General features: G+C 37.8%; 1 protein-coding gene across 3 annotated transcripts in view; it reads left to right on the top strand.

The window, feature by feature from the left end:
* MOB1B (MOB kinase activator 1B) overlaps positions 1-24,867 on the top strand; it is a 48,123-nt gene that overhangs the window by 5,600 nt on the left and 17,656 nt on the right. For all 3 annotated transcript variants that reach the window (XR_006739814.1, XM_045571880.1, XM_036414382.2), the window contains exons 2-3: positions 22,375-22,541; positions 24,200-24,293. Coding sequence is in view for 2 of the 3 variants with exons in the window: in XM_045571880.1 (XP_045427836.1) it covers positions 22,375-22,541; positions 24,200-24,293 (261 nt within the window). In the remaining variant the exon portion in view is untranslated. The remainder of the gene's footprint in view (positions 1-22,374; positions 22,542-24,199; positions 24,294-24,867) is intronic.

Below are 24,867 nucleotides of genomic sequence, written 5' to 3'. Positions count from 1 at the left end.
AAGACCTCAGTAAATTGTAATTATGTTTGCAGCAATGATACTTAATTCATTACCAATATCTCAATAGTGCGATGATTGCTAGTAGCTGTTACTATATTTCATAAACATTCATCATTTCTGATTATTTAAGTTATAGCCAATTTCTGTGGGTTTATTATCATATGTATCAGTGCTACTTTGATTTTCTGAGGATTTTGAAGAAGAAAAAACCCAAACAAGCAGGAGTTAGAAGATAAGCAAATGTTATTTGGTAATAGTTTAAGTACCTCATAGCCAAGTAGCCTTATTGTTACCATTATTTGTGATGAAAGATTGAATTTCTCGCCAAGACCGGTTTGGCTCAATGGATAGAGCGTTGACTTGGGGACTGAAGGGTCCCGGGTTCGATTCCAGTCAAGGGCATGTACCTTGGTTGCGGGCATATCCCTGGTAGGGGGTGTGCAGGAGGCAGCTGATCGATGACTCTCTCTCATCGATGTTTCTAACTCTCTATCTCTCTCCCTTCCTCTCTGTACAAAATCAATAAAATATATGATAAAAATAATAATAAAAAAAAGATTGAATTTCTCATTGCTATTGTTTTATCTTTCTGCCTAACTCCTTTTGTTGTTTTCAAATTGAAATTTGATGAGAATAGTTCAATAGTTATATTGGGTGTTAAAAAGAATATTTTTTGTGTGTTTCTTTGTAGAAAGAGATCATGATATAACTTAAGTACTTTCTTAGTATTCAGTGAAAATACAGAATAATTAAATAGAAGCAGGAGACATGAAAGTCCTTAATAGCAATTTTTTTTTTGGTTATCTTGCTTCCCAGATCATGTTTCAGACAGAGCCTCAGGGTGACCTTCCCACTAGAGAATTCTTCCTTTGCTAACACCCTGCAGCAAAGGAAGATTTAACTACTGAAATAGCTCTTTGTTTAAAAACTCCCTGTGAGTATGATTTTTACTCCCAGATGCCTGATTTCAATGTCCCTAACCTTTCCCCACACTGCCAAAATCTTCATCTGGCTCTCTTATTACCATTATTATTTTTTAGTCTCACTCAAGGACATGTTTATTGATTTTAGAGAGAGAAGAGAGGGGAGAGAGACAAACATCGATCTGTTGCCTACTGTATGTACCCTGACTGGGGATTGAATTAGAAACCTGGGAATCAAACCCTCAATCTTTTGGTGCATAGGACAATGCTCCAACCAACGGAGCCAATCTGCCAGTCTACCTATCTTATTTTTAACTGTTAGAATGACACTTAAAAAAAAATTTCTCTCTCTCTCTCTCTCTCTCTCTCTCTCTCTCTCTCTCTCTCTATATATATATATATATATATATATATATATAATTGATTTTTTTACAGAGAGGAAGGGAGGATAGAAAGTTAGAAACATTAATGAGAGAGAAACATCAATTAGCTGCCTTCTGCACACCCCCTACTGGGTATGTGTTTGCAAACAAGGTACATGCCCTTAACTAGAATCGAACTTGGGACCCTTCACTCTGCAGGCTGATACTCTATCCACTGAGCCAAACTGGTTAGGGCAGAAATGGCATTTTTGAGTCAGTGAATAACAAGCCAGTTTGTCAAAACTGATATTTAGAAAGAAATAAGTTGTGGTCTCTGCCTTCAAGAATCTTAAAATTAGAGACTAGCATGTGACATGGATATGCTCCTCAATAATTGCTTTTGACTCATGAGTTTTAAGTCCACTGGCTAATGAATGTTTAACATTATTATTTTTTAGATATATTTTTATTGATTTCAGAGAGGGAGAGAAAGATGAGAGAATCATTGATCGGCTGTCTCCTGAACACCTCCTACTGGGGATGAAGCCTGCAACCTGGGCATGTGCCCTTGATTAGAATTGAACCCAGGACTCTTCAGTCTGCAGGCTAGAATAATGCTAGAATATAATTTAAAAATTCTTTGGTGAGATTTCATCCACTGAGCCAAACCAACTAGGGCGTTTCAACAGTATTGCTGTCACATTTTATACAAATTTCTTAGTGTGGAAGTTTAAAATAGTTGTATTTAGTATTTATAAAAGTTATAAGCTGTACCTATTAGGTCTAGTAATAATTAATGTCGTTTTCTAATATTTTTTTTTAAATCGAATTTATTTAAACAATACAACAAAATTTAATCAACAATATAGTTGCCGTTGTTTTCTACTACTTGTGCCCAACGCTCAGGAAGCATTTTAATCCCTCTGTTGTAAAATTCTTGTGATTTTGATGCAAAAAATTCGGTCAATGCATTTTTGAGGCATTCTTCATGATTAAATTTTTTTCCAAGAAGAAAGTTTTGCAAAGAACGAAACAAATGGTAATCGGAAGGGGCAATATCAGGAGAATATGCAGGTTGAGGGAGAACTTCCCATTCCAACTGGCGCAGTTTTTCAGCAGTGATTCTTGCAGTGTGCGGTCGTGCGTTATCGTGGTGAAGAATTACGCCCTTCCGATTAATCAGCGCGGGTTCTTTTTCTCTTAAAGCTTGGGCTAACCTTTCCAATTGGGCACTATACACTGCACTTGTAATGGTTTTGTTAGATGGTAAAAGTTCATAATGAAGAATTCCTTTAAAATTCCACCAAACACACAACATGACTTTTTTCGCATGCAAGTCAGGTTTTGGCGTGGGCTGTGGAGCCTCATTTTTGTCCAACCATTGAGGCCGCCTTTTCAAATTAACATACAGCACCCATTCTTCATCTCCGGTAACGATTTGCTCTAAAAACGGCAAACGGTTTTGACGAGAGAGGAGCGAACTGCAAATTGTGACTCTTTGATTACGGTTGTTGTTGGTCAACTCATGAGGAACCCATTTTCCAAACTTTTGGACTTTGCCAAGTGCACGCAATTGATTGGAAATTGTTTTTTTGTGAACAATTTAAAGTTGTCGCAAGCTCTTGTTGGGTAATTAGAGGATTTTGCACCAAAAGAGATTGAAGAGCTTCTTGATCAAAAACACATGGCCTCGACCACCCTTGTCATCTAACGAAAAATTTCCCTCGTGAAATTTCTCAAACCAACGCTGGCATTTTCTGGTGCTAACTGCATCTTGACCAAGAGCACTACAGATGTTTTTTGCAGCCTCACTTGCTTTTCTTCCTAATTGGAACTCGTAAAGCATGCAGTGCCGAATATGCTCTTCATCTGCCATCTTCTTAGCCCTAGTTTTGCAACAAAAACCAAACCAAACACAAACTTTTTCAAGCAAAACTTGTTAATTGCACTTCACACGTTCTGTAGATACCACGTGTTTGAAGGTTATGTCAATACAAGTCAACGCCAAGCAAGATTTTAAACGAATGTTTAAAAACGACATTAATTATTACTAGACCCGATAGTATATTCATGTATTCAAAATAGTAAGAGTTTTGCAGATGTTTGTTTCTATATTTTTGGCGTGGGCCGCTTCTATTGGATGGATTTTGGGGACTGCCCTGTTTGGTTTTGGCACTGCTGCCATTATCTCTCCAGTCTAACTCTGTATTTTTTAAACGGTAAGGAAGTGGCTGGAATCCTTTGTCCCACAGATAGAGAGTAAAGTGGCCTGGAGTGGTGGGTATAAGGAACCTCTATATTATTAAAACTATTTTTAAGCTTCTACTACTACCTGGTATAGTGCCTAGTGTATATTACATACAACTTTAAAAAAACTATATCAATGACATCTTCAAGTGTTTTCATGATGGTAGGTGGAGGTATGAGTGATTCTCTTCATTCTGCTCTAATTTCTCCTTTCCAAAGATTTCTGGGGAAATATGAATAGACTAGAGGCCTATTGAGATTTTTAGATTCTTCCTGATTGAGTTTTGGAAGGTTGTACTTTTCTAGGAATATATCCATTTCCTCCAGGTTGTCCAGTTAGTTGGAATAGAGTTGTTCATAGTATTTTTTAACAATCCTTTGTATTTCGGTGGGTTCTGTTGTTATTTCTCTTCTTTCATTTCTGATTTTGTTTGTTTGGGTCCTCTCTCTTTGCTTCTTGATGAGCCTGGCTAGAAGGTCATCTATCTTATTTATCCTTTCAAAGAACCAGCTCTTAGTTTTGTTTATCTTTTATATTGTTTTTTTTTTCTTTTTGATCTCTATTCATTTATTTCCTCTCTGATCTTTATTATTTCCTTCTGCTTACACTGGGCTTTTCTTATTGCTGTCTTTCTAACTCTTTGAGTTGTAGGGTTAGGTAATTTATTACCATTGTTGCTTGTTTTGTTCAGTAGGCTTGTAGAGCTATGAACTTCCCTCTGAGAACTTTTGCTGTGTCCTATAGGTTTTGGATTGTTGTGTTTTCATTGTCATTTGTTGCCGTGATGTTTTTTATTTCTTCTTTGATCTCTCTGGTAACCCAGTCATTGTTTAATAGCATCCTATTTAGTCTCTATGTGATTGATTTTTTTTTGAATTGTTTTTGTTGTAGTTGATTTTCAGTTTTATGCCATTGTGATTTAAGAAGATGCTTGATAAGATTTCTATCTTCTTGAATTTGAAGAAACTGCCTGTGACCCAATATGTATGGTCTATCTTTAAAAATGACCCATGTGCACTTGAGAAGAATGTATATGCTGTGGCTTTGGGGTGAAATGTTCTGAATATGTCAATTCCATCTGATCTAGTGAGTCATTTAGGATTGATGTTTCTTTGCTGATTTTTTGTTTAAAGGATTTGTCCATTGGTGATAGTGGAGTATTAAAGTCCCCTACTATGATTGTATTGCTGTCAATCTCTCCCTTGATGTCCTCCAGCATTTTTTAAATGTATTTGGGTGCTCCTTTATTGGGTGCATGTATGTTTACCAGAGTTATTTATTCTTGTTGGATTGCTCCCTTTAGTATTATGAAGTGACCTTCCTTATCTCTTTTTATGTCCTTCACTTTGACACATAATTTGTCAGATATAAGTATTGCTACCCCAGCTTTTTTTCATTTTCATTCACCTGAGAAACCTTTTTCCATTTCTTCACCATGAGTCTGTTGTATCTTTTTTTCTGAGGTGGGTTTCCAGTAGACAGAAGATACGTGGGACATGTTTTCTTATCCACTCATTTACCTTATGTCTTTTTTTTCCCCCATCTCTCTTTTTTTTTTTTTTACCTTATGTCTCTTGATTGGGTCATTTAATCCATTTATATTTAAAGTTATTATTTTTAGGTACATATTTGTCGCCATTTTTATTCTTTATCTCTGTGTTCTTCCTTCGCTTATTTCTTTTTTTTCAAAAATATATTTTATTGATTTTTTTACAGAGAGGAAGGGAGAGGAATAGAGAGTCAGAAATATCGATGAGAGAGAAACACCGACCAGCTGCCTCCTGCACACCCCCTACTGGAGATGTGCCTGAAACCAAGGTACATGCCTTTGACTGGAATTGAACCTGGGACACTTCAATTTGCAGGTCGACGCTTGATCCACTGAGCCAAACCCGTTTCAGCCCTATTTCTTCTTTTTACGGCAACCCTTTAGTATTTCTTGCATTGCTGGTTTGGTAGTAATAAACTCTCTCAGTCCTTTTTTGTCTGTGAAGTTCTTGATTTCACCCTCAGTTTTAATTGATAGCCCTCCTAGGTACAGTATTATTGAATTCAGACCCTTGCTTTGCATGGCTTTGTATATTTCATTCCATTTCCTCCTGGCATGATGTGTTTCTGTTGAGGGATCGTTAGGTAACTTTCTCTCTCTCTCTGGCCGCTTTTAAGATTCTTTGTCATTGGTGTTTGTTAATTTAATTATAATGTGCCTTGGCGTCAGTCTTTTGGGGTTTAGTCTGTGAGCTTCTTGGATTTGTGTGAGTTTTTTCTTCCCTGTGTCAGGGAAGTTTTCTATCATTATTTCTTCAAACATGTTTTCTATTTTTTGCTCAGTTTCATCTCCTTCTGGTAGCCCTATTATGAGGATGTTGTTTTGTTTCTTGTTGTCCCAAAGTTCCCTTAGGCTCTCCTGTTCTTTAATTTTTTTTCTAGATGCTGCTCTGCTTGGGTACTTTTTCCTACCTTGTCTTCTAGCTCACTGATGTGGTCCTCTGCTTCTTCTAGTCTACTGTTGATGCTTTCTATTGAGTTCTTTATGGCAGTGATGTCATTTTTTATTTCTTCTTGGTTCTTCACTTCCTCTTGGTTCTTACACATATTGTTTAATTTGTCTTCCATTTTTTCAGTCACCTTATGACCATTTCTCTGAACTATTTCTCTTACAGGTTGCTTGCCTCCATTTTGTTTACTTTCTTTTCTGGTGATGCCTCCTTTTCTTTCGTATGTGGGCTGTTTCTTTGTCTCTCCATGATCTCTCTTCTATGAGTGTCTGGTTATGTAGTTCTTACTCTCCTTTTCCTAAGCGAAATCTGACCTTTCCATGAGAAGGTGCAGAGCTCCTCCAAATCCACATATTCATGCTTCTTGGGATCCTGTGTGCTTGGGTTCACAGCTATTCCCTGGATGTTATTGTTGTAGACTCCCGGGATTTTTAGACTTCTGATAACAGCCACTCTCCCCTTTAAGAAGGCCTGGTCTTTGCATCAGAGTCGTTTGCTCCAGGAGGGATTTCAGCAGCAGTTGAGGTTGCCTGGTCAGGGGAACCCCATCTGGTAATCCCCAACAGTCACTTGGAGGATAGCTGTCCCTCAACTCACCAATAAACACTCCCCGTGGGACCAATACTGTCCTTTCGCTCTCTCATTCATGCACTATCTTGCAGTCTACCTTTTTGTTGGCAACCATCTTCCGGAGCGTTGCATTTTTTCTTCTTTCTTTTTCATTCATTTGTGCTATTCTTTATTAGTTTTAAATTCCAGGTATTGGCGCCATGGCATGTAATTCCTCTTTAAACCGACTGTGAAAGTCTGGACGTTCATCTTCACTCCCACTTCCACAGTATCCTACTTTTACTAATTCCTGAACCTTTTGTGAGATGTGTGGTCTAAATTGGCTTGCTTTAGGATTATGTTTCCTTACTTATGTAAATTATTTATCTACTTCCTAATTTAAAAAATTTTGTTATTGTCTCCTCTTTCATTCTCTCTGATCTTTTGGGGTTAGGATAAGGGTGTCGAACTCAATCAGAGAAGGGGCCAAACTCTAAAATCCAGCCTAAATCGCCGGCCGAATGGTTTACTGAACAGTCATAAACTGTCATTGTGATGGAAACGCAGCGGAGTGCAGTGATGACAGCGCGGTGTGGGCCACATTGCAAGGCCTGGCGGGACGGATTTGGCCCGCGGGCCTTGTGTTTGACACATGTGGGTTAGGATATTTAAAAAACATTAACTTTATTGTCCCCTTGAGTAGGGAATGAAAGCTAATGTATATTTTCAGCTCACCATCTTTAACCATCACTCTTCAAAATAGTCTTCTTATAAGTACTAATTAATTATATCGCCTTTTTGTTAGCATCCATAATTGTATAGTGTCTCTGAGTGAAAAAAAAGTTAAGCTGCTTTATGTTTTTTGAGTTGTCTTTGTTGTTTGTAGGGAATCTAAAAGTCATTTTCAATGAATAGTTCAATAACTTATTTTTTATAAGAAAACAGGTTAATCCAAATTTGAGCTAGAAGAAACTATCTTTTATTTATTCATTATTATCAGTTTTAAGTGATATTCCAGGTTATTCAGGTTATGCTTCTGAAGTATGCTTTAGCAAATCTTATTTAAATCTCTAATGTTTTTGATCTTAATTAGTCATTGGTAAAATTTATCTGTAAATCAGGAATTATTTTTATTTTATTTTCAGGTAAACAAATTAGCTGCATTTGAAATTAGATTTATAGGAGAAAATGATTAATTTTTACATAATTGTTTCTAATATTTTTCTCCAGTTTCAGTAAATAAAAGAAATGAGAGCTGTTCCCATTTTCCAGGACACTTTATCAGATTTTATCGGTATCAACATGAGCTGCTTTATTTTTTTTTTAAGAATATTAATTCATCCAATTTCTTACAAATTCCATAGTTTTGAACTTTAAGATAAATTGTTCTATAAATATGATCAAACTTTTCTGTTAGAATTATTATTTAGTAGAAAAAATAAACCGTAGACTATAATCTGTTGTTTTTTTTTCATTGCATAAAAGACCTATACTTATTTATCCTGAATGTCTGTGTAGTTTTGTCCAGAAGAGTACATCTATAGGTTTAGAAAATAAATGTGGAGCTCAAAAGATATTAGAAATGAATGTTGTCATGCTAGCCTGAGAGACAGGAATAGGGCAGGAGTTCTTTATCTGGATTTATGAACAGATCTGAGAACCTTCCCTGAATTTCTGTATTCAAAATATGTTTTTTATTTCTCTAGAGAGAAGGTTTGTACTGTGGTTCAGATTATCAGAGGCTCAAAATAGGTTAAGAACTAGAGGCAAAAAGGTTAGTAAAGAAAAAATTATATAAATGTTTAAGAACAACATGCAAAGTATTTTCATATTATATAGTTCAAAGATAAATCTTTTTTTAAAAAATATATTTTATTGATTTTTGTACAGAGAGGAAAGGAGAGAGAGAGAGAGTTAGAAACATCGATGAGAGAGAGTCATCGATCAGCTGCCTCTTGCACACCCCCCACCAGGGATATGCCCGCAACCAAGGTACATGCCCTTGACCAGAATCGAACCCGGGGCCCTTCAGTCCCCAAGCCGATGCTCTATCCATTGAGCCAAACCGGTTTCGGCTCAAAGATAAATCTTAGTAGGCTCAAGTTTATTGCTTTATTTTTATTTTTGTTTTATTATGACTTACAAATAGTAAAATGCTCAGAACTTAAGTATATTTTAATTAGTTTAGACAAATGTATGCACACTTGTCTAACCCACATTCCTTTCAAGACTCAGAACCTTTTCCTCACCTCAGGAGGTACTATAGCTTTTACAGTAAAACCGAAGGCCATTCTTTGTGGGTCATTGATATAAGCACACACTTCCACTTCACATAGTTCTAGAAATTTTCATTAGCTGTGAGTAGCTCAGCTTTTTTGGAAGAGGAAGAAATAGTCTATTATTGCCTACTGTTTGCACTTGCTGCCCATTTTTATTCAGACAACACTACTTTTTTTTTTAACTGATGAGCCTTTAGGTGAGCAAAGCACTGGAATGACACTTAGAACATCAGCTTCAAGACCCTTAAAGAAATGAGCTCATGTCAGTTATTATAATTATTCCTGTTTCTCACTTATCCACAGTGATGAATCAAACATCTGATATAAAACGAATAAAATAATTTAAACTTTCCTAAACATAGTAGTTCAAGGAATAACAACTTTAAGAAAAATCAACAGTTATCAGTTGCTGTATTACAAAGTAACTTCTGGAAAAATACCTACATGAATAAGATTTGCAATACTCCTAAACTGCGCATGGTAGTGCAATCAGTCAAGTTAATACAATTCTCATAGTTTGGTGAATACAGTAATAAAAGACTGTGTAGAGCACAGCAGTACCTGGAAGAAGGCATGGTTGATTCTTTAGTGGATGGTCAAGAACAGTTTCTCTGAGATGGCTCCTAAATAGTCGCTAGGGAGAGGAAGCCCGGCTTTGCTATATGACGCCATTACCCGACACCCAAAGCCTCTTTCTTCACTGGGGGGTGGGGCCAGCCCTGCGAGGGTCCATCCGTCTGCCTACCCGATTGCCCCTAACCGCTGTACAGCCTACCTGATTGCCCCTAACCACTCTGCCTGCCTGCTTATTCGCTTCTAACCACTTGCTTGGGGGTGAAGTCAGCCCAACAAGGGGCCATCTGCCTACTTGATCTCCCCTAACCACTGGCCTGCCTACCTGATCACCTTAACCACTGGTCTGCCTACCTGATCACCCCTAACCACTCTGCCTGCCTGCCTCATTGTCCCTAACCGCTTGCTTGGGGGTGGGATCAGCTTATGAGGGGCTGTGGTTGTCTGGTCTCTGGTTGTTTTGGTCGTGACGCCTCTGGCCTTTTATTATATAGGATAGCTTAGAAAGATTTCTGATTCTCAACTCATTTTATTGGTAATTTCATGTAATATTTCAAGATGGGTGCCCAATTTGGGGAAATCTTTACTAAGTGTCTTACATATTTGAGGTACAATGTTCTTACATCTGTACCAATAGCTTGTGGAACTCATATCTGGATGACTCTGGTTCTGCACATTAGTGTAAATGATACCAGATAAGGCAGTGCTTGGGTGGTGGAAACACTCTTGAAAGTCATTCCTTTATTGAGATTAGCAATGATCTAATCATGCATGGAAATGATTATGAATTATATATACTTTTACCTATAAAATGTAAAGTAAGTATATCCCCTCCTCAACTTCCTTTTAGCCAGATACCTAAAATACCACATTAATGAAGAAGGAAGTGTGATGGTAGGGGAGTCAGAGACAGCAGTCTTAACTAATTGCAGTTAGCTTACTTGTGCAGTTTTTATGAAAACATAGCCATGGGAACATATTAGGACTCCTGTAAACATAATGGAAGGGACACTGCCATTGAGGATCCCTGAAGTTTATAAAGTATTAGCATTATGGTAAGTCCAATTCTGCAGTCTTGTACTATAATTTTTGGGCTTGGATGATTCCATTTGTTCAGTTGTACTATTGAACTGTTAGTTTAAAAATAAGATGTATACTACTATGCATGTATAGTATGTCCTATGCTCTTGTATCTGCTATAAATGGGCCTATTTTTTATAAGGTGAGAATATAAACTTAGCAAATGTTGCCAGAATTTTTGCTTTACCTATCAGTTTTGATCTGGAGTCTTTTATCAATTTAGTTCAACAAACATTGAAGATCTGGTCTGACCCAGGCCTTCTGCTAGGAGATGGCAGCGATGACTTAGAAACAGCCCTTATCTTTGAGAGACTTGTGGTGCATTGTAAAATAGAGACACATGATAGTGTCATGTGTGAACACAGAGAAGGTATCTTTAACCCAACTTAGGATATCAGGGAAGATGTCTGAGGAAAATTAATTCTCTAGGGATGACTAGACATTCAGTGTGTAAAAAGAAAGTTCAGTTCAAAGTGAATGAAATAAAAGGAGTAGTCTGCATCTGATTTTAACTTTGTTTTTTACCTAGTCAGGTTTGTTTTATTAGAAGAATATAATTTCAAAGCATTTAGGACACAAAACTGCTATGTCACTGATTTCATTGGATGCCTATGGTGTCACTGCTTCAAATTTGCAGGCAGATTTAGGAATTGTAGGTGAATCTTTGCCTTAGTGTTGGTAAATGATGTAAAAGTTGTTCCAATTACTGCCAAAGCTGCAGGCTTGACCTTTCATTGAGTACTTTATAATGGGCTACAGTTTTGGATTAAATGCTAAGGGGAAATTCTGCTCTTTTACTTAAAAATAAATTAAGTAATCTTAACTATAACAAGGAAGTGCTATTAAAAAAATAAAAGCCCAACCAATGTGGCTCAGTGGTTAAGCATCAGTCTATCCCAGTCAGGGCATATGTGTGGGTTGATCCCCAGTGGGGGGCATGCAGGAGGCAGCCAATCAATGATTCTCTCTGATCACTGATGTTCTATTTCTCTCCCGCTCCTTTCCTCTCTCTGAAATCAATGAAAACAAAAAACAAAAACAATCCATATTAAAAACACTCTTCTAGAAAAATAAAATGAAAACTTCCTCTTCTGTTTCTCTTCTCTGGGAGAAACAGGAATAGGCTTGTTTAGAGTTACTGGTATGATTCGCTTTGATTTTTTTTTTTTTTTTTTTTATGTGAATGTTTAAGTAGGGCAGGATTGTAAAGGATCCAAAATTTTAAGTGAAATTTTGGTGTCAGGGTTAGGAAATATTCCCAATTCATCTATTATTTCTCTTGCTGCATTTAAAGTCTTTTAGATTTGTTGCACCAAATAAAGATGATGGATCAATTCCTTCCTTTAATATTGAGAACAACTGCTCCTTGCAATAATAACAAGATTTTTCTCTTTCAATATCATGACTTAATATAGTAAACACTTCTACACTGTCTTCAGTCTTTGCTCCATTCTGACGTATGCAAATTAACTGCCATCTTTGTTGGGTTAATTTGCATACTTGCTCCTGATTGGCTGGTGGGCATAGCGGAGGGATGGTCAATTTGCATGTTTCTCTTTTGTTAGTGTAGATAACATAGAGTGGTATGGAGAGGGAGAGATAGAAACATCAGTGATGACAGATCAATCATTGATTGGCTGCCTTCTGCACACCCACCACTGGGGAACAAGCCTGCAACCCAGGCATGTGTCCTTGATCAGAATGAACCTGATGCTTTATCCGCTGAGCCAAATTGACTAGGGCTCTTTTTTATTTTTATTTTTTTAAATATATTTTATTGATTTTTTTACAGAGAGGAAGAGAGAGGGATAGAGAGAGTTAGAAACATCGATGAGAGAGTCATCAGTCAGCTGCCTCTTACACACCCCCTACTGGGGATATGCCCACAACCAAGGTACATGCCCTTGACCAGAATCGAACCCGGGACCTTTCAGTCCGCAGACCGATGCTCTACCACTGAGCCAAACCGGTTTTGGCATCTTTTTATTGAACACTAGAGATCTGGTGCAAGAATTTGTGTATGGGTTTCCTTGGCCTGGCTGGCAATAGGGGCCAATTGGGGCTGTCTCACCCAGTCCCGATTGGGCTGATCAGGGCCAGCTGACCAGGGGGAGGTATTGTGGGAGGTTGGCTGGCCAGTGGGAGGTTGGCTTGGGAGTGCACTGACCACCAGGGGACAGCTTCTGCTTTGAACATCTGCTCCCTGGTGGTCGGTGTATGTCATAGCTACCCACCAATCATCTGGTGGTAACAGTTGCTTAGGCTTTTATATCTATACTAGAAGCCCAATGCATGAAATTTGTGCAAGGGATTCAACCTTTGTAGCCCCTTGCAGCCTCAGCTGGCCAACCTTCCATTATCCTTCCCTCCTGTTCTTCTCCCTGGCTGGCAGGCCTTGATTGGCCTGGTTCTGAAGGCCCTGATCGCGGGCCAGGCCTAGGGACTTCACCCTAGGATGTCCACAGTTTGGTTATCCATTCACCTATTGAAAGGCATGATTAAAGTTGATATAAACATTCACAGGTGGGTTTTTTTGTAGATAGAGGTTTTCAAATCCATTAAGTAAATATCTAGGAGTGGGATTGCTGAATTGTATAGAATGATTGTTTTAGCTTTGTAACAACCTGCCAAACTGTCTTCCAGAATGGCTATGTCATTTTTCATTTTGTGTTCCTTTTAGCAATGAATGGTTCCGTATCCTCATCAGCATTTGGTATTGTCAGTTTTATGAATTGTAGCCATTTAAATACCGTATTTTTCGGACCATAAGACGCACTTTTTCCCCCCCAGAAGTGGGGGGAAAAAGTCCCTGCGTCTTATGGTCCAAATATAGCCTACACATACACTTAAAAAAAAAAGTTTTTTTACTTGTCCGGCTCTGTGTGGTCTCTGTGTGCTTGCCCGGCTCTAAAATGTTCTAAATGCTGCTGTTTACTTTACAGGGTTGATTACATGTGTTTATGACTGTGATGTTGGGTTTTAATGCACATAAAATATTTTAGGACACTATTTGTTTCAGAATCTTTTTTTCTTCATTTCCCTTTTCTAAAAACTGGTGTGTCTTATGGTCCGGAGCGTCTTATGGTCCGAAAAATACGGTAGTTGTGTGGTGGTATCTCATTGTTTCAATTTTCAGTTCCTTGATGACAGATGATGTTGAGAATCTTTTCATATGCTTATTTGCTGTATGTATTCTTTGATGGCGTTTGCTCATATCTTTTTGCCCATTTCTTTATGAAGTTGTTTTCTTTCTGTTGAATTTTAAGAACGTTTTGTGTATTTTGGATGCAAATTCTTTATCAGATATATGGTTTGCAAAGATTTTTTACCACTCTGTGGCTTACAATTCTTTCATAGATCAGAGTATTTAATTTTAATAAGTTGCCTATAGAGGCATTTCTTTACATCCCACACCTGAAAGTTCTGAGCCTTATCCTGATGTTAAATATTTGCTGCCACTTGCCTACTTCCCAGAAAGACCATCAGAGGAGGGTATTGGAATTCACTGGCTCAAAGTCTCTAATCAAGTTCCCATATAATTCCTAAAGTCTCCCAGGGTCGTTCTCCTTGCTGTCATCCAGCTTTTGAGTTTGGAGAATAGTGGAAATCACTCTTACCTTTGTTCCATTATCTTTTGGACATATACTAAGCTTGTTTTATTCAGACTTCCATTGTCACTGTGTCTCATCAATTTTCTAATCTTACCAGAGTTTCTCAATTTTGCTTTGCTGATAGCTTTATTTCTTGCTTTCTAAGAATGTTAAGGATTTTTTACTCTCTTAACATTAACAATAACAAAAAGAAGTTGTGGAGATAGCAAAAACAACAACAAAAAATAACAGCAATAGCACCACCATTAATAATAATGATTTAAAGGGGATGTTAGGCAGAAATGTAAGTAGATGTGTTTGTTCAGATTGTTAATTTTCTTTCCTTTTTCTTTGGGGGGGGGGTATTAGGGCAGGTAGAAGAGGGTAAAAGGGAATAAATGGTGATGGAAGGAAGCTTGACTTTAGGTAATGAACACACAGTACAATATACAGATTATATATTACAGCAATGTACACTTGAAACCTATATAATTTTATTAACGAATTTCGTGCACAAGGAGGGGGGTGTGTGTCCCTCAGCCCAGCCTGCAACCTTTCCAATCTTGACCCCTAGAGGGAAGTCTGACTGCCCATTTAGGTGGGATCGGGCCTAAATGGGCAGTTGGACATCCCTTTCACAATCCAGGACTTCTGGCTCCCAACTAGTCACCTGCCTGCCTGCCTGATTGCCCCATAACCACTCCCCTGCCAGCCTGATTGATGTCTAACTGCTACCCTGCCAGCCTGATTGCCCCTATCTGCCCTCCCCTGCTGGCCTGGTCACCCCTGTCCTCCCCTGCAGGCCTGGTCGCCGCTAACTGCACTCCTAGGCTGGGCTGAAGATTCCCCACCCCTGTTCGAGAGCACGAATTTTGTGCACTGGGCCTCTAGTTAATAAATATTATCAAGTACCTGATTGCTAATGCTAGACTTTAGACCCATGGAAGGAGATACTAATGTGAAGAGATACCTAGAGGTGGAGCAAAAATGACTAATACTGAGTTCTTACCACAGGGTTCAATAATAAGCTAGCTATTATTCCTATTTTATTGATGAGGAAGCTGAGGTTTGGTAAAGTTAAATAACTTAAGATAATAGACTGTTCTTGAATCCCATTTCTGCCATTTAACTAGCTGTGTGGTCAGAGTAATTCCCTTAACCTTGAAGGACTAGAGATTCAAATAAATTGATTTTAATTTGCTTGTAATTTTGAACATATTGATACATTCTTTAGTATCAAAATATACAGATATCTATCCTACTAACTCTTACTAATGCCTTTTTAGTTCTTTATATATCTCTTCCACCCCCAATTCCTTCAACCTTAAGATTCTCTAGTCCAACTTAGAAAATACCAACTTCATTGACAGTTATTAAAAATAAAGGGTTAAAAGTAAGAGAAATGATGGATGTGAGTGTTGAGCTGGTAAGAACCAGTTTATGGGTGTTAACCTAGGTGTCACTATGAGGCCTAATCTATTTGTTAGTATCTCAAAAAGGAAATAAATGATGCTGTTGAAATTTATAAAAGTTAGATCAAATTGGCTAATTGTAAGGGATGTGTGCTCAGAGTTTTCCATTAGGGCTCAGTTATTTACTTGTCAAACCACCCTGGCTTGCTGTAGAAATTGATGGCCTTTAACTATGAATAAAAGAACTGGGGAAAAAAATCTGAATTCTGGATGTTTATTTGGAAAGAAAATACTTCAGGTTAATGTTATAAATTATCAATACAACATCCCTTATATGTAATATATCATTCACATTCCAATCAAAAAGCTCTAAATTCTAATGAAGTTATGACAGCGTTTTTTTTGGAGCTGTCCAAGAAAAATTAGCATTGAATTGCTGTTCTCGAGGATTGAAAAATATGTGTAACAACTCTCATATATCATTAATGGGATTGTTCAAGGATACAATTTATTTGGGGGGGAAATGGGCCTTATAGAAAATTTAAAAATATATATTCTGTGACTGAGAATCAAACCGTGACCTTTAGTTGTGGGCTCAATCCCCAGTGGGGGGCATGATGATTCTCTCATCATTGATGCTTCTATCTCCGTCCCCCTCTCCTTTCATCTCTAAAATCATAAAAAATGTACATTCTCTTTTACACAACAGTTTTACTTCTAGGAATTTATCCTTTAAGCTAATGCACAAGGATATTTACTATAGAATCATTTAAAAAAAAATATATATTTTATTGATTTTTTTACATAGAGGAAGAGAGAGAGAGAGAAATATCGATGAGAGAAACATCGATCAGCTGCCTCCTGCACATCCCCTACTGGGGATGTGCTCGCAACCAAGGTACATGCCCTTGACTGCAATTGAACCCGGGACCCTTCAGTTTGTAGGCCAATGCTCTATCTACTGAGCCAAACCAGTTTTGGCTATACAATCATTTATAGTAGTAACAAATGACTAGAAACAACCTAAATGTTGATCAATAGGTGACTAATTAAAAAATATATATCTATACTATGAAGTCCTTAAAAAGAATAAGGTATATCTACTTCTACCTTAACAAAAACAATCTAACAAAAACAATCTCCTGGGCATATTACATGAAAAACAAGATTTAATATTCTTAGTATACAACAATTGTGTAAAAACAGAAACAGGCACAAGCATTCTTATGCTTGTATAGACATAGACTCTGGAAGGATACACAATATTTCTTCTGAGATTCTTCTGATACACAGATTCCTTCTTAGATGGATGAGTGGTAGGCCAGCATACTTTCTGTAACAAAAATTTTTCATATTTGTATCAATATCTAAAAATGCAATGTTATATATAAGCATTTGGCCATACTGTTGCTGTAGGAGCTTGTATTCTTTGGTGAGGACTTTTGTGTACATGCTTTGGTATTTGTGCTTTTGATTTTTGAGGGGTCTGTCAGTTGGCCTTTTGACTTAGGAATAAGGAGCAGTATTGTACTTTAGGGTAGGGTGGATACTGGTAGAAGTTTCAGGTAACAGTTGAAGAAAATGCTGAATATCATTTTAAAAATGACTATTAAAAGTATATAGAGTATTAAAATGGTTAGTATTAAAATGGTTTATTCTGCCTAAAAAAAGCAGAAGGTCCAGAAAAGGAAAATTATATGGGAACTTGAAAGCATTTTGGAAGTATGAATGTACATGGAAATGAGAAATAGAGAAGGGAGATGAAAGTCCCTAGGGAACTAAAACCACTTTATAAATATGCTCTCATCTCTGAACTATACCCTTTTGTAAAAAGTTATTTTCCAGACTTTCAAAAACAAAGAAATTGAAGCCCAGATGACAGTTTGTGGATTCCTATGTAATACAAGAAGAAAATAACAAAATGAGGACTAGAACCTTGTTTTCTTGATTTCTAATCTAGCCCCACAATTCTGAGGTCACTGAATTCTGGTACATATATAGCAACAAAAATTAAAGCAAACTTAAAAAAAAAATTCAGTTTTGAACTTGATGTGTAAAAGCGTTTGTTTCCAAAGTAAGGTTTTGTTTTTCTGCATCCAATCTTCGAAGATGAAGATGGGAATGGACATGGAAAGAAAGCTTTGGACATTATACAATACTATAATTTCTTTCTATTATTAGTCATTCTGGTTCAGGAAAAGGAAAGATAATGAAAATATTAACATTTGCAAAGCCTTTTACAGTTTTAAAAGCTTTTTTCACATATGATTTTCTTATTTTACAGTTGTTCCGTTCCATGATATAGGTTGTGGTGATATTTTGTTATTTTTATTAGTCTTTCACTGTTAAAGAAAAAATAGGCCTAATGAAAGTTGAGTAATTTGCCTGAGATAACATAGCTGATAAGTGTCAAAGCTGGCCTTCACAAAATTGAACTCAGATTTACCGTATTTTTCGGACCATAAGACGCACTTTTTCCCCCCCAGAAGTGGGGGGGAAAAGGTCCCTGCGTCTTATGGTCCAAATATAGCCTACACATACACTTAAAAAAAAAAGTTTTTTTACTTGTCCGGCTCTGTGTGGTCTCTGTGTGCTTGCCCGGCTCTAAAATGTTCTAAATGCTGCTGTTTACTTTACAGGGTTGATTACATGTGTTTATGACTGTGATGTTGGGTTTTAATGCACATAAAATACTTTAGGACACTATTTGTTTCAGAATCTTTTTTTCTTCATTTCCCTTTTCTAAAAACTGGTGTGTCTTATGGTCCGGAGCGTCTTATGGTCCGAAAAATACGGTATTTTTTTTCTTTCCACCCAAGCATAAGCTCTTATGATGTAGATTTACTTAGCTTTGTGGAAACCAATTTTGGGTGGGACAGCAATCAAGAAAACATTTGGAAGCCTAAAATTTCAGAGCAGAGTAGTTCAACAAGTAGATGGTATTAGGGACAGATGAAGCTCTGACCCTCCTGAGTGCAGGTCTAGCTGATGTCCTTCTGTTCCTATTCATATGAAGAGAGAAAGGGAAAATTGAGAAGAGATGATGAGTAGGCTATAATACAATTTATAGTAAGAACTTGCCAGCATTAACCAAAGAATCTATCTCTTAAAAATTCTTAAAATAATTTATGACTAATTTTATTTGATTCATTTAAAAATAAATATGAAACTTGAGCAAACCAATGATATTAATGTCTAGCTACTTTTTTAAAAAAATATTTTATTGATTTTGTACAGAGAGGAAGGGAGAGAGGTAGAAAGCTAGAAACATCGATGAGAGAGAGTCATCGATCAGCTGCCTCTTGCACACCCCCTACTGGGGATATGCCCGCAACCAAGGTACATGCCCTTAACTGGAATCGAACCCGGGTCCCTTCAGTCCCCAAGCCGACGCTCTATCCATTGAGCCAAACCGGTCTCGGCAATGTCTAGCTACTTGTCTATTATACATACCTAGAATTATGGATTAAGATTTCCTGATGCTACCTATATATAATTGGGTAGAAGAACTTGTAGCTTTTCTATCTTGTCTAGGATTTTTGTGTTTTATTGATGTAAAATTGTATTTTGCATCAGTGGATAGGGTGTTGGACTGCGGACTGAAGGGTCCTGGGTTTGATTCTGTTCAAGGGCACATGCCTGGGTTCGATCTCCAGAGGCATGCAGGAAGCAGCTGATTAGTGATCTTCTCTCATCATTGATGTTTTTGTCTCTCTCCCTCTCCCTTCCTTTCTGGAAAAAAAAAATTAGAAAAAAAGATCCCTGATCTCTGGGTTCAGAGGTAGACACTCAACTACTGTGCCATGTCGTCTGGGCTACATCCTGTAATCTTTTTTTAAAAATTATTTAAAAAATATATATTTTATTGATTTTTTACGGAGAGGAAGAAAGATGGATAGAGAGCTAGAAACATTGATGAGAGAGAAACATCGACCAGCTGCCTCCTGCACACCCCCTACCGGGGATGTGCCTGCAATCAATGTACATGCCCTTGACTGGAATCGAACCTGGGACCTTTCAGTCTGCAGACCAACTCTATCCACTGAGTCAAACCGGTTTCGGCAACATCCTGTACTCTTGAATCATTAGTGTATTGTGAAGAGTTGGATAGTTACAACTAAAATTTCCCTTTTAAAAATAAATCTTTATTCAGATTATTAAAATTGTTTCTGCTCCCCTCCACCCGGTCCTCACCGCACCCTCTGCCCTTAAACCCCCCCCCCCCCACCTCTTCATCCATAGGTATATGATTTTTGTCCAATCTCTTCCCATACCCCCCACACAGACACCCCTTTCCTCTTGAGAATTATCAATCCCCTCTCATTCTATGCCCCTGATTCTATTATATTCACCAGTTTATTCTGTTTCTCAGATTTTTAATTCACTTGACTTTTAGATTCACTTGTTGATAGGTATGTATTTGTTCAGAATTTTTATCTTTACTTTTTCCTTCTTTTTCCTCTTTTTAAAGAACATCTTTTAACATTTCATATAATACTGGTTTGGTGGTGATGTACTCCTTTAGCTTTTTCTGATCTGTGAAGCTCTTTATCTGCCCTTCAATTCTGAATGATAACTTTGCTGGATAGAGTACTCTTGGTTGTAGGTTCTTGCTATCCATCACTTTGAATATTTCTTGCCACTTCCCGTCTGGCATACATAGTTTCTGTTGAGAAATCAGCTGATAATTGTATGGGTACTGTCTTGTAGGTAACTGTTTTTCTCTTGCTGCTTGTAAGATTCTCTCTTTGTCTTTTGCTCTTTGCATTTTAATTGTGATGTGTCTTGGTGTGGTCCTCTTTGGATTCCTTTTGTTTGGGGTTCTGTGTGCTCCCTGGATGGGGGAAGTTTTCTGTCATTATTTCTTCAAATACGCTTTCAGTGTCTTGCTCTTTCTCTTCTTCTGGCACCCTCATAATTCTGATTTGGTACACTTGAAGTTGTCCCAGAGGCTTCTTACACTATCTTCAACTTTCTGGATTCTCTTCTCTTCTGGCTTCTCCAGAAGAGTGTCCTTTGCCTCTTAGTATTCCAAATCTTTGACTTGATTCTTGTGTTCTTCTAGTCTGCTGTTGGGTCTCTGTATAATACTTTTATTTTAGTCAGTGTATGCTTAATTTCCAGTTGGTCCTTTTTCATATCCTCGAAGGTCTTGTTAAATTTATCAGCCTTTTTAGGAAATTCTTGAAAAACCTTATAATCGTTGTTTTGAACTCTATATCTAATCTTTTGTTCTCCGTTTCTTTCGTTTGAGATATATTTCCTTTTCTCGGCATTTTTGCTGCTTCCCTGAATTGGTAGGGTAGGTTTGTGGGCCTGGGTGTCCTATATGGTTTAATGGGTCAGCCTCCCAGTTGCCTGATGTGGACACTCGTGGTACATCCCTTTGTGGACTGTGTGTACACCCTTGTTGTAGTTAAGTCTTGATTGTTGTTTGTGTCACCGGGAGAAATTGACCTCCAGGCCAATTGGCTGTGAGGACCCACTGAGTCTATAATGGAAGAATTGCTGTGCTGTAGACACGTTTATGGGGGAGGACTTGTTCCCGTAGGGCTTTGGTGCTCACTGAGTCTGTCTCTTGAATGTGTCCCTTATGAGAGTAGTTGAAATCTGGTGTTGTCTCACACCGACCACTAGATACACTAGTTTCTGGATCTCCAATGGGATGCAGTTCAGCTACTGTCTGAAGCCACCCAGCAGGAGCTATCGCAAGAACTACAGTTTTCTCCTCTTTGCTTGGGATTTGGCGGTTTTGGAGCTGGAGTTGCAGTTTATTTTGTTAAGCTACCACAATACAGGCCTTTTATATGCAAAAACAGCTGTGTGGAGCCTGGGTGGATTTGTAGAATGTGTGGGGCGGGACCTCAGGATGTCACTAGGCTGGGGCATGGCAAACAGTGATGGCTGCTGTCAACTGTCTGCCTTTCTGTGTTTCCAAGTCCCTGCGTTTCCAAGTCCCTGCATCCCTGCGTTCCAGCACAGTAAACAATGATTGCTGCGTACACCTCTGCAAAAAAGTCACCCTCACTTTTGGACCTGTTGGCTGGCAGACCAGCTTCTCCCCGTAGGCATCTGGGTCCCCTGTGTGACCCTAGAAACTGGATTTCAAAGTGATCGGGAGCTTGTTTCCCTTCGGGTTGAAAAAAAGCTGTGCCCAGTCACCTGCCACCAGCCAGTTTGCATGTTTCTGTAACTAGGCTTTTTAGCTTTTTAGCACTTGTGCTCCTTTCTTTCAGCCAGCTTTCCTGTGATTTTGGGTGATAGACGTTTTGTCTTTTAGTTGTAGTTTTGAAATTGTGCAAGGTGGCAGTTTAGGTGTTTACCTATGCCGCCATCTTGGTTTTCTCCATACAACTAAAAATTGTTTTTCTCCTAGTTACAATAGAGAATATAGAGAAATTTTGTAGGAGTTTTGGGTCTCAAACACATTGGGTACAGCAACTATATTGCCAGGATTTAATGTGGTCAATACAACTTAGGGCTCTTTATTTGTGGACATTTAGGATTACCCTCTGTGTTATTTTACCCAGTAATGTAGTGTAGTTGACTCTGTCGAAAGTCATGCCTTAAGCCGAAACCAGTTTGGCTCAATGGATAGAGCATCGGCTTGGGGACTGAAAGGTCCTGGGTTCGATTCTGGTCAAGGGCATGTACTCGGTTGTGGGCACATCCCCAGTAGGGGGTGTGCAAGAGGCAGCTGATCAATGACTCTCTCTCATCGATATTTCTAACTCTATCTCTCTCCCTTCCTCTCTGTACAAAATCAATAAAATATATATTTAAAAAGAAAAAAGAAAAAAAAGAAAAGAAAGTCATGCCTTAAGTATTGAAGTGCCTTTTTTGTTCTTGTGTATTTGTAGTGGTAGCCGCTCCTCTAAAACATTTAAACCAAAGAAGAACATACCAGAGGGTTCTCACCAGTATGAGCTCTTAAAGCATGCAGAAGCCACACTTGGCAGTGGCAATCTCCGGATGGCTGTCATGCTTCCTGAGGGAGAAGATCTCAATGAGTGGGTTGCAGTGAACAGTAAGTAGCCTTTCTGTTTCGCAGAAGATTCTAAATTAGGATATTAGCTTCATTATAGGTGAGTTTTGGGGTGCTGTCTATTCTGGAATCTAGTTAGCAACCTAATATCACAGTATAGTGATAGCTCAATGCACGTTAGCCTTTATGTTACCAGTATTTTATTTCTGAATATAGAGTTTTCTGAAATTCTAGTCTCCTGTTATAATGACACACAAAGCATAGATTTACCATCTTTAGTGGATAAAACAATAATCACAGCACTTAATATTTATGAAATACTAATTATGTTTCTGGCACTCTGCTATCATGTCTACATGGATTATTTTATTCATATTTGGAACCTCATGATATAGGTACTATTATTATTCCAATTTAAGACAGATAAGGAAGCAAAGACAAAGATTAGGAACCTGCCTAGGTCATGCAGCTATTAAGTGGCAGACTCTGGGTTCTACTATAGAACTATAGAATTTTAGAGTCTGCACTTTAAGCACTCTGCTAAATTGCCTGTTTCAGTAGCACATACTCAGTTATTTAAGTTAATGCTATTTCTTTTTAAAAAAAGACGTAACTAGTGATTCATGAAATTAATAAAATATCTTTATGAGATAGTCTTAGCACCAAGGAAGAAAAACATATAAATAAAAAGTAGATATATTCTTGGGAATTAAGCCAAAGAAAGTTGGAGAATAAAAGTGGTACTTTTAATATTTAGGGTTTTTCAGTATTAGTGAAGAAACTATTAGAATTTAGTAATTGGAGTAATTTATGTGAATCTAGCAAATAAAATGAAATTTAATTGAAAACATACCCTATATGTCAAGCTTTGATTAAGGAAAAAGTATTTTTCTTGTAATATGTGATGTTATTATAATTGAAATATATCATTGGATTTATAAATTGAGCATACACCCACTAATAACTTTTAGAAACTTAAAGGATTTTATTACTGAGGTGTCTAAAAATGTTACTGTGACAGCAGTTGCATACAAGTAGTATCTTCCTATATAATAAAGAGGTAATATGCAAATTGACCCTCTTGCCCTTATAAGATGGCTGCCTACATCCAGGTTGGCAGGGGGTTAGTGAGGGATGATCAAATGACTGAACAAGAAGGCTGCATGGGGTGACCAGGCTGGCGGGGAGTAGGGGTGGGGGGGAGGGGCAGTTGGGAGCAACAAGGCCGGCTGAGGGGGTCGTGATGGATCACCATTAGGACCAATTCCCCATGGCTCCATAGCCCCACCCACTTCTTGACGGGTCGTGATTGGGACACCATTAGGACCAATTAGCATATTATCTCTATATATGTGTGTGTGTGTGTGTGTGTGTGTGTGTATATATATGGATAGATAAAATGATGAAGGGAAAAAATCAACAGGGAATTAGAAAAATGTAAGCCATTTTTAATAGACTTGATTACTAGACTTGACCTGAGGGACATGTGGCCTAAGAACCTCGGATTACACATATGTGTATTTAAAAAAATTGAAATGATTAAAATGATAAAACACACAGTTTTTGACCATAGTAGATTTTAGTTAGAAATCAGTAACAAAAGCTAGGAAATCTTTATATGTTTAGAAAGAACACTGATAAATCTTGGTTCTGCTTAGTAAAATTAAATATTTTACTTATAAATGATATTTGCTTTGCAGCTGTGGATTTTTTCAATCAGATCAACATGCTTTATGGAACAATCACAGATTTCTGTACAGAGGAAAGTTGTCCAGTGATGTCAGCTGGCCCAAAGTAAGACATAGTTCATGATCAGTTCTCATTTTTACATCATTTTATAATTCATAAGATAAGATAGTTAATTTCTGTGCTTAGCATCCCTGGCTTAACGCTGAGTAATATAGTAAGTTCAGTAACTTTATGACCCTTCTTGTATTGCCCTTCATTCTGCCTTTCTTCTGTTAACTTACACATTTCCTTGGTCTATCCAGGGGTCCTCAAACTTTTTAAAGTGGGGGCCAGATCACAGTCCCTCAGAGAGCTGGAGGGCTGTACTATATGAACTACTAATTCCTACTGTAACACCTCGGCTGCGCTCACTGCCCAAAAAACCTGGCGGGCCGTAGTTTGAAGACCCCTGGATCCAGACAAGATTACAGAAGATGCCTTGCTTGCTATTCCCTCTACTAGTTATTCTCTGAAAACTTGTTCATTCCATTCTTCTCTTGGATATTTTGCTTTTCATCTCCCTCTTATCTTCTGCTAACATTTCCAAAAATCTTACCCATCTTCAAGGCCCATACAGGTAATTCCTTCTCCATGAAACCTTCTGATTTCAAAGTACTAAATGTGACCTTCCTATTTAACC

Source organism: Pipistrellus kuhlii, unplaced genomic scaffold (genome assembly GCF_014108245.1).
Source record: "Pipistrellus kuhlii isolate mPipKuh1 unplaced genomic scaffold, mPipKuh1.p scaffold_m20_p_1, whole genome shotgun sequence".
Taxonomy (NCBI): domain Eukaryota; kingdom Metazoa; phylum Chordata; class Mammalia; order Chiroptera; family Vespertilionidae; genus Pipistrellus; species Pipistrellus kuhlii.
This window is presented reverse-complemented; position numbering and strand designations above follow the sequence as displayed.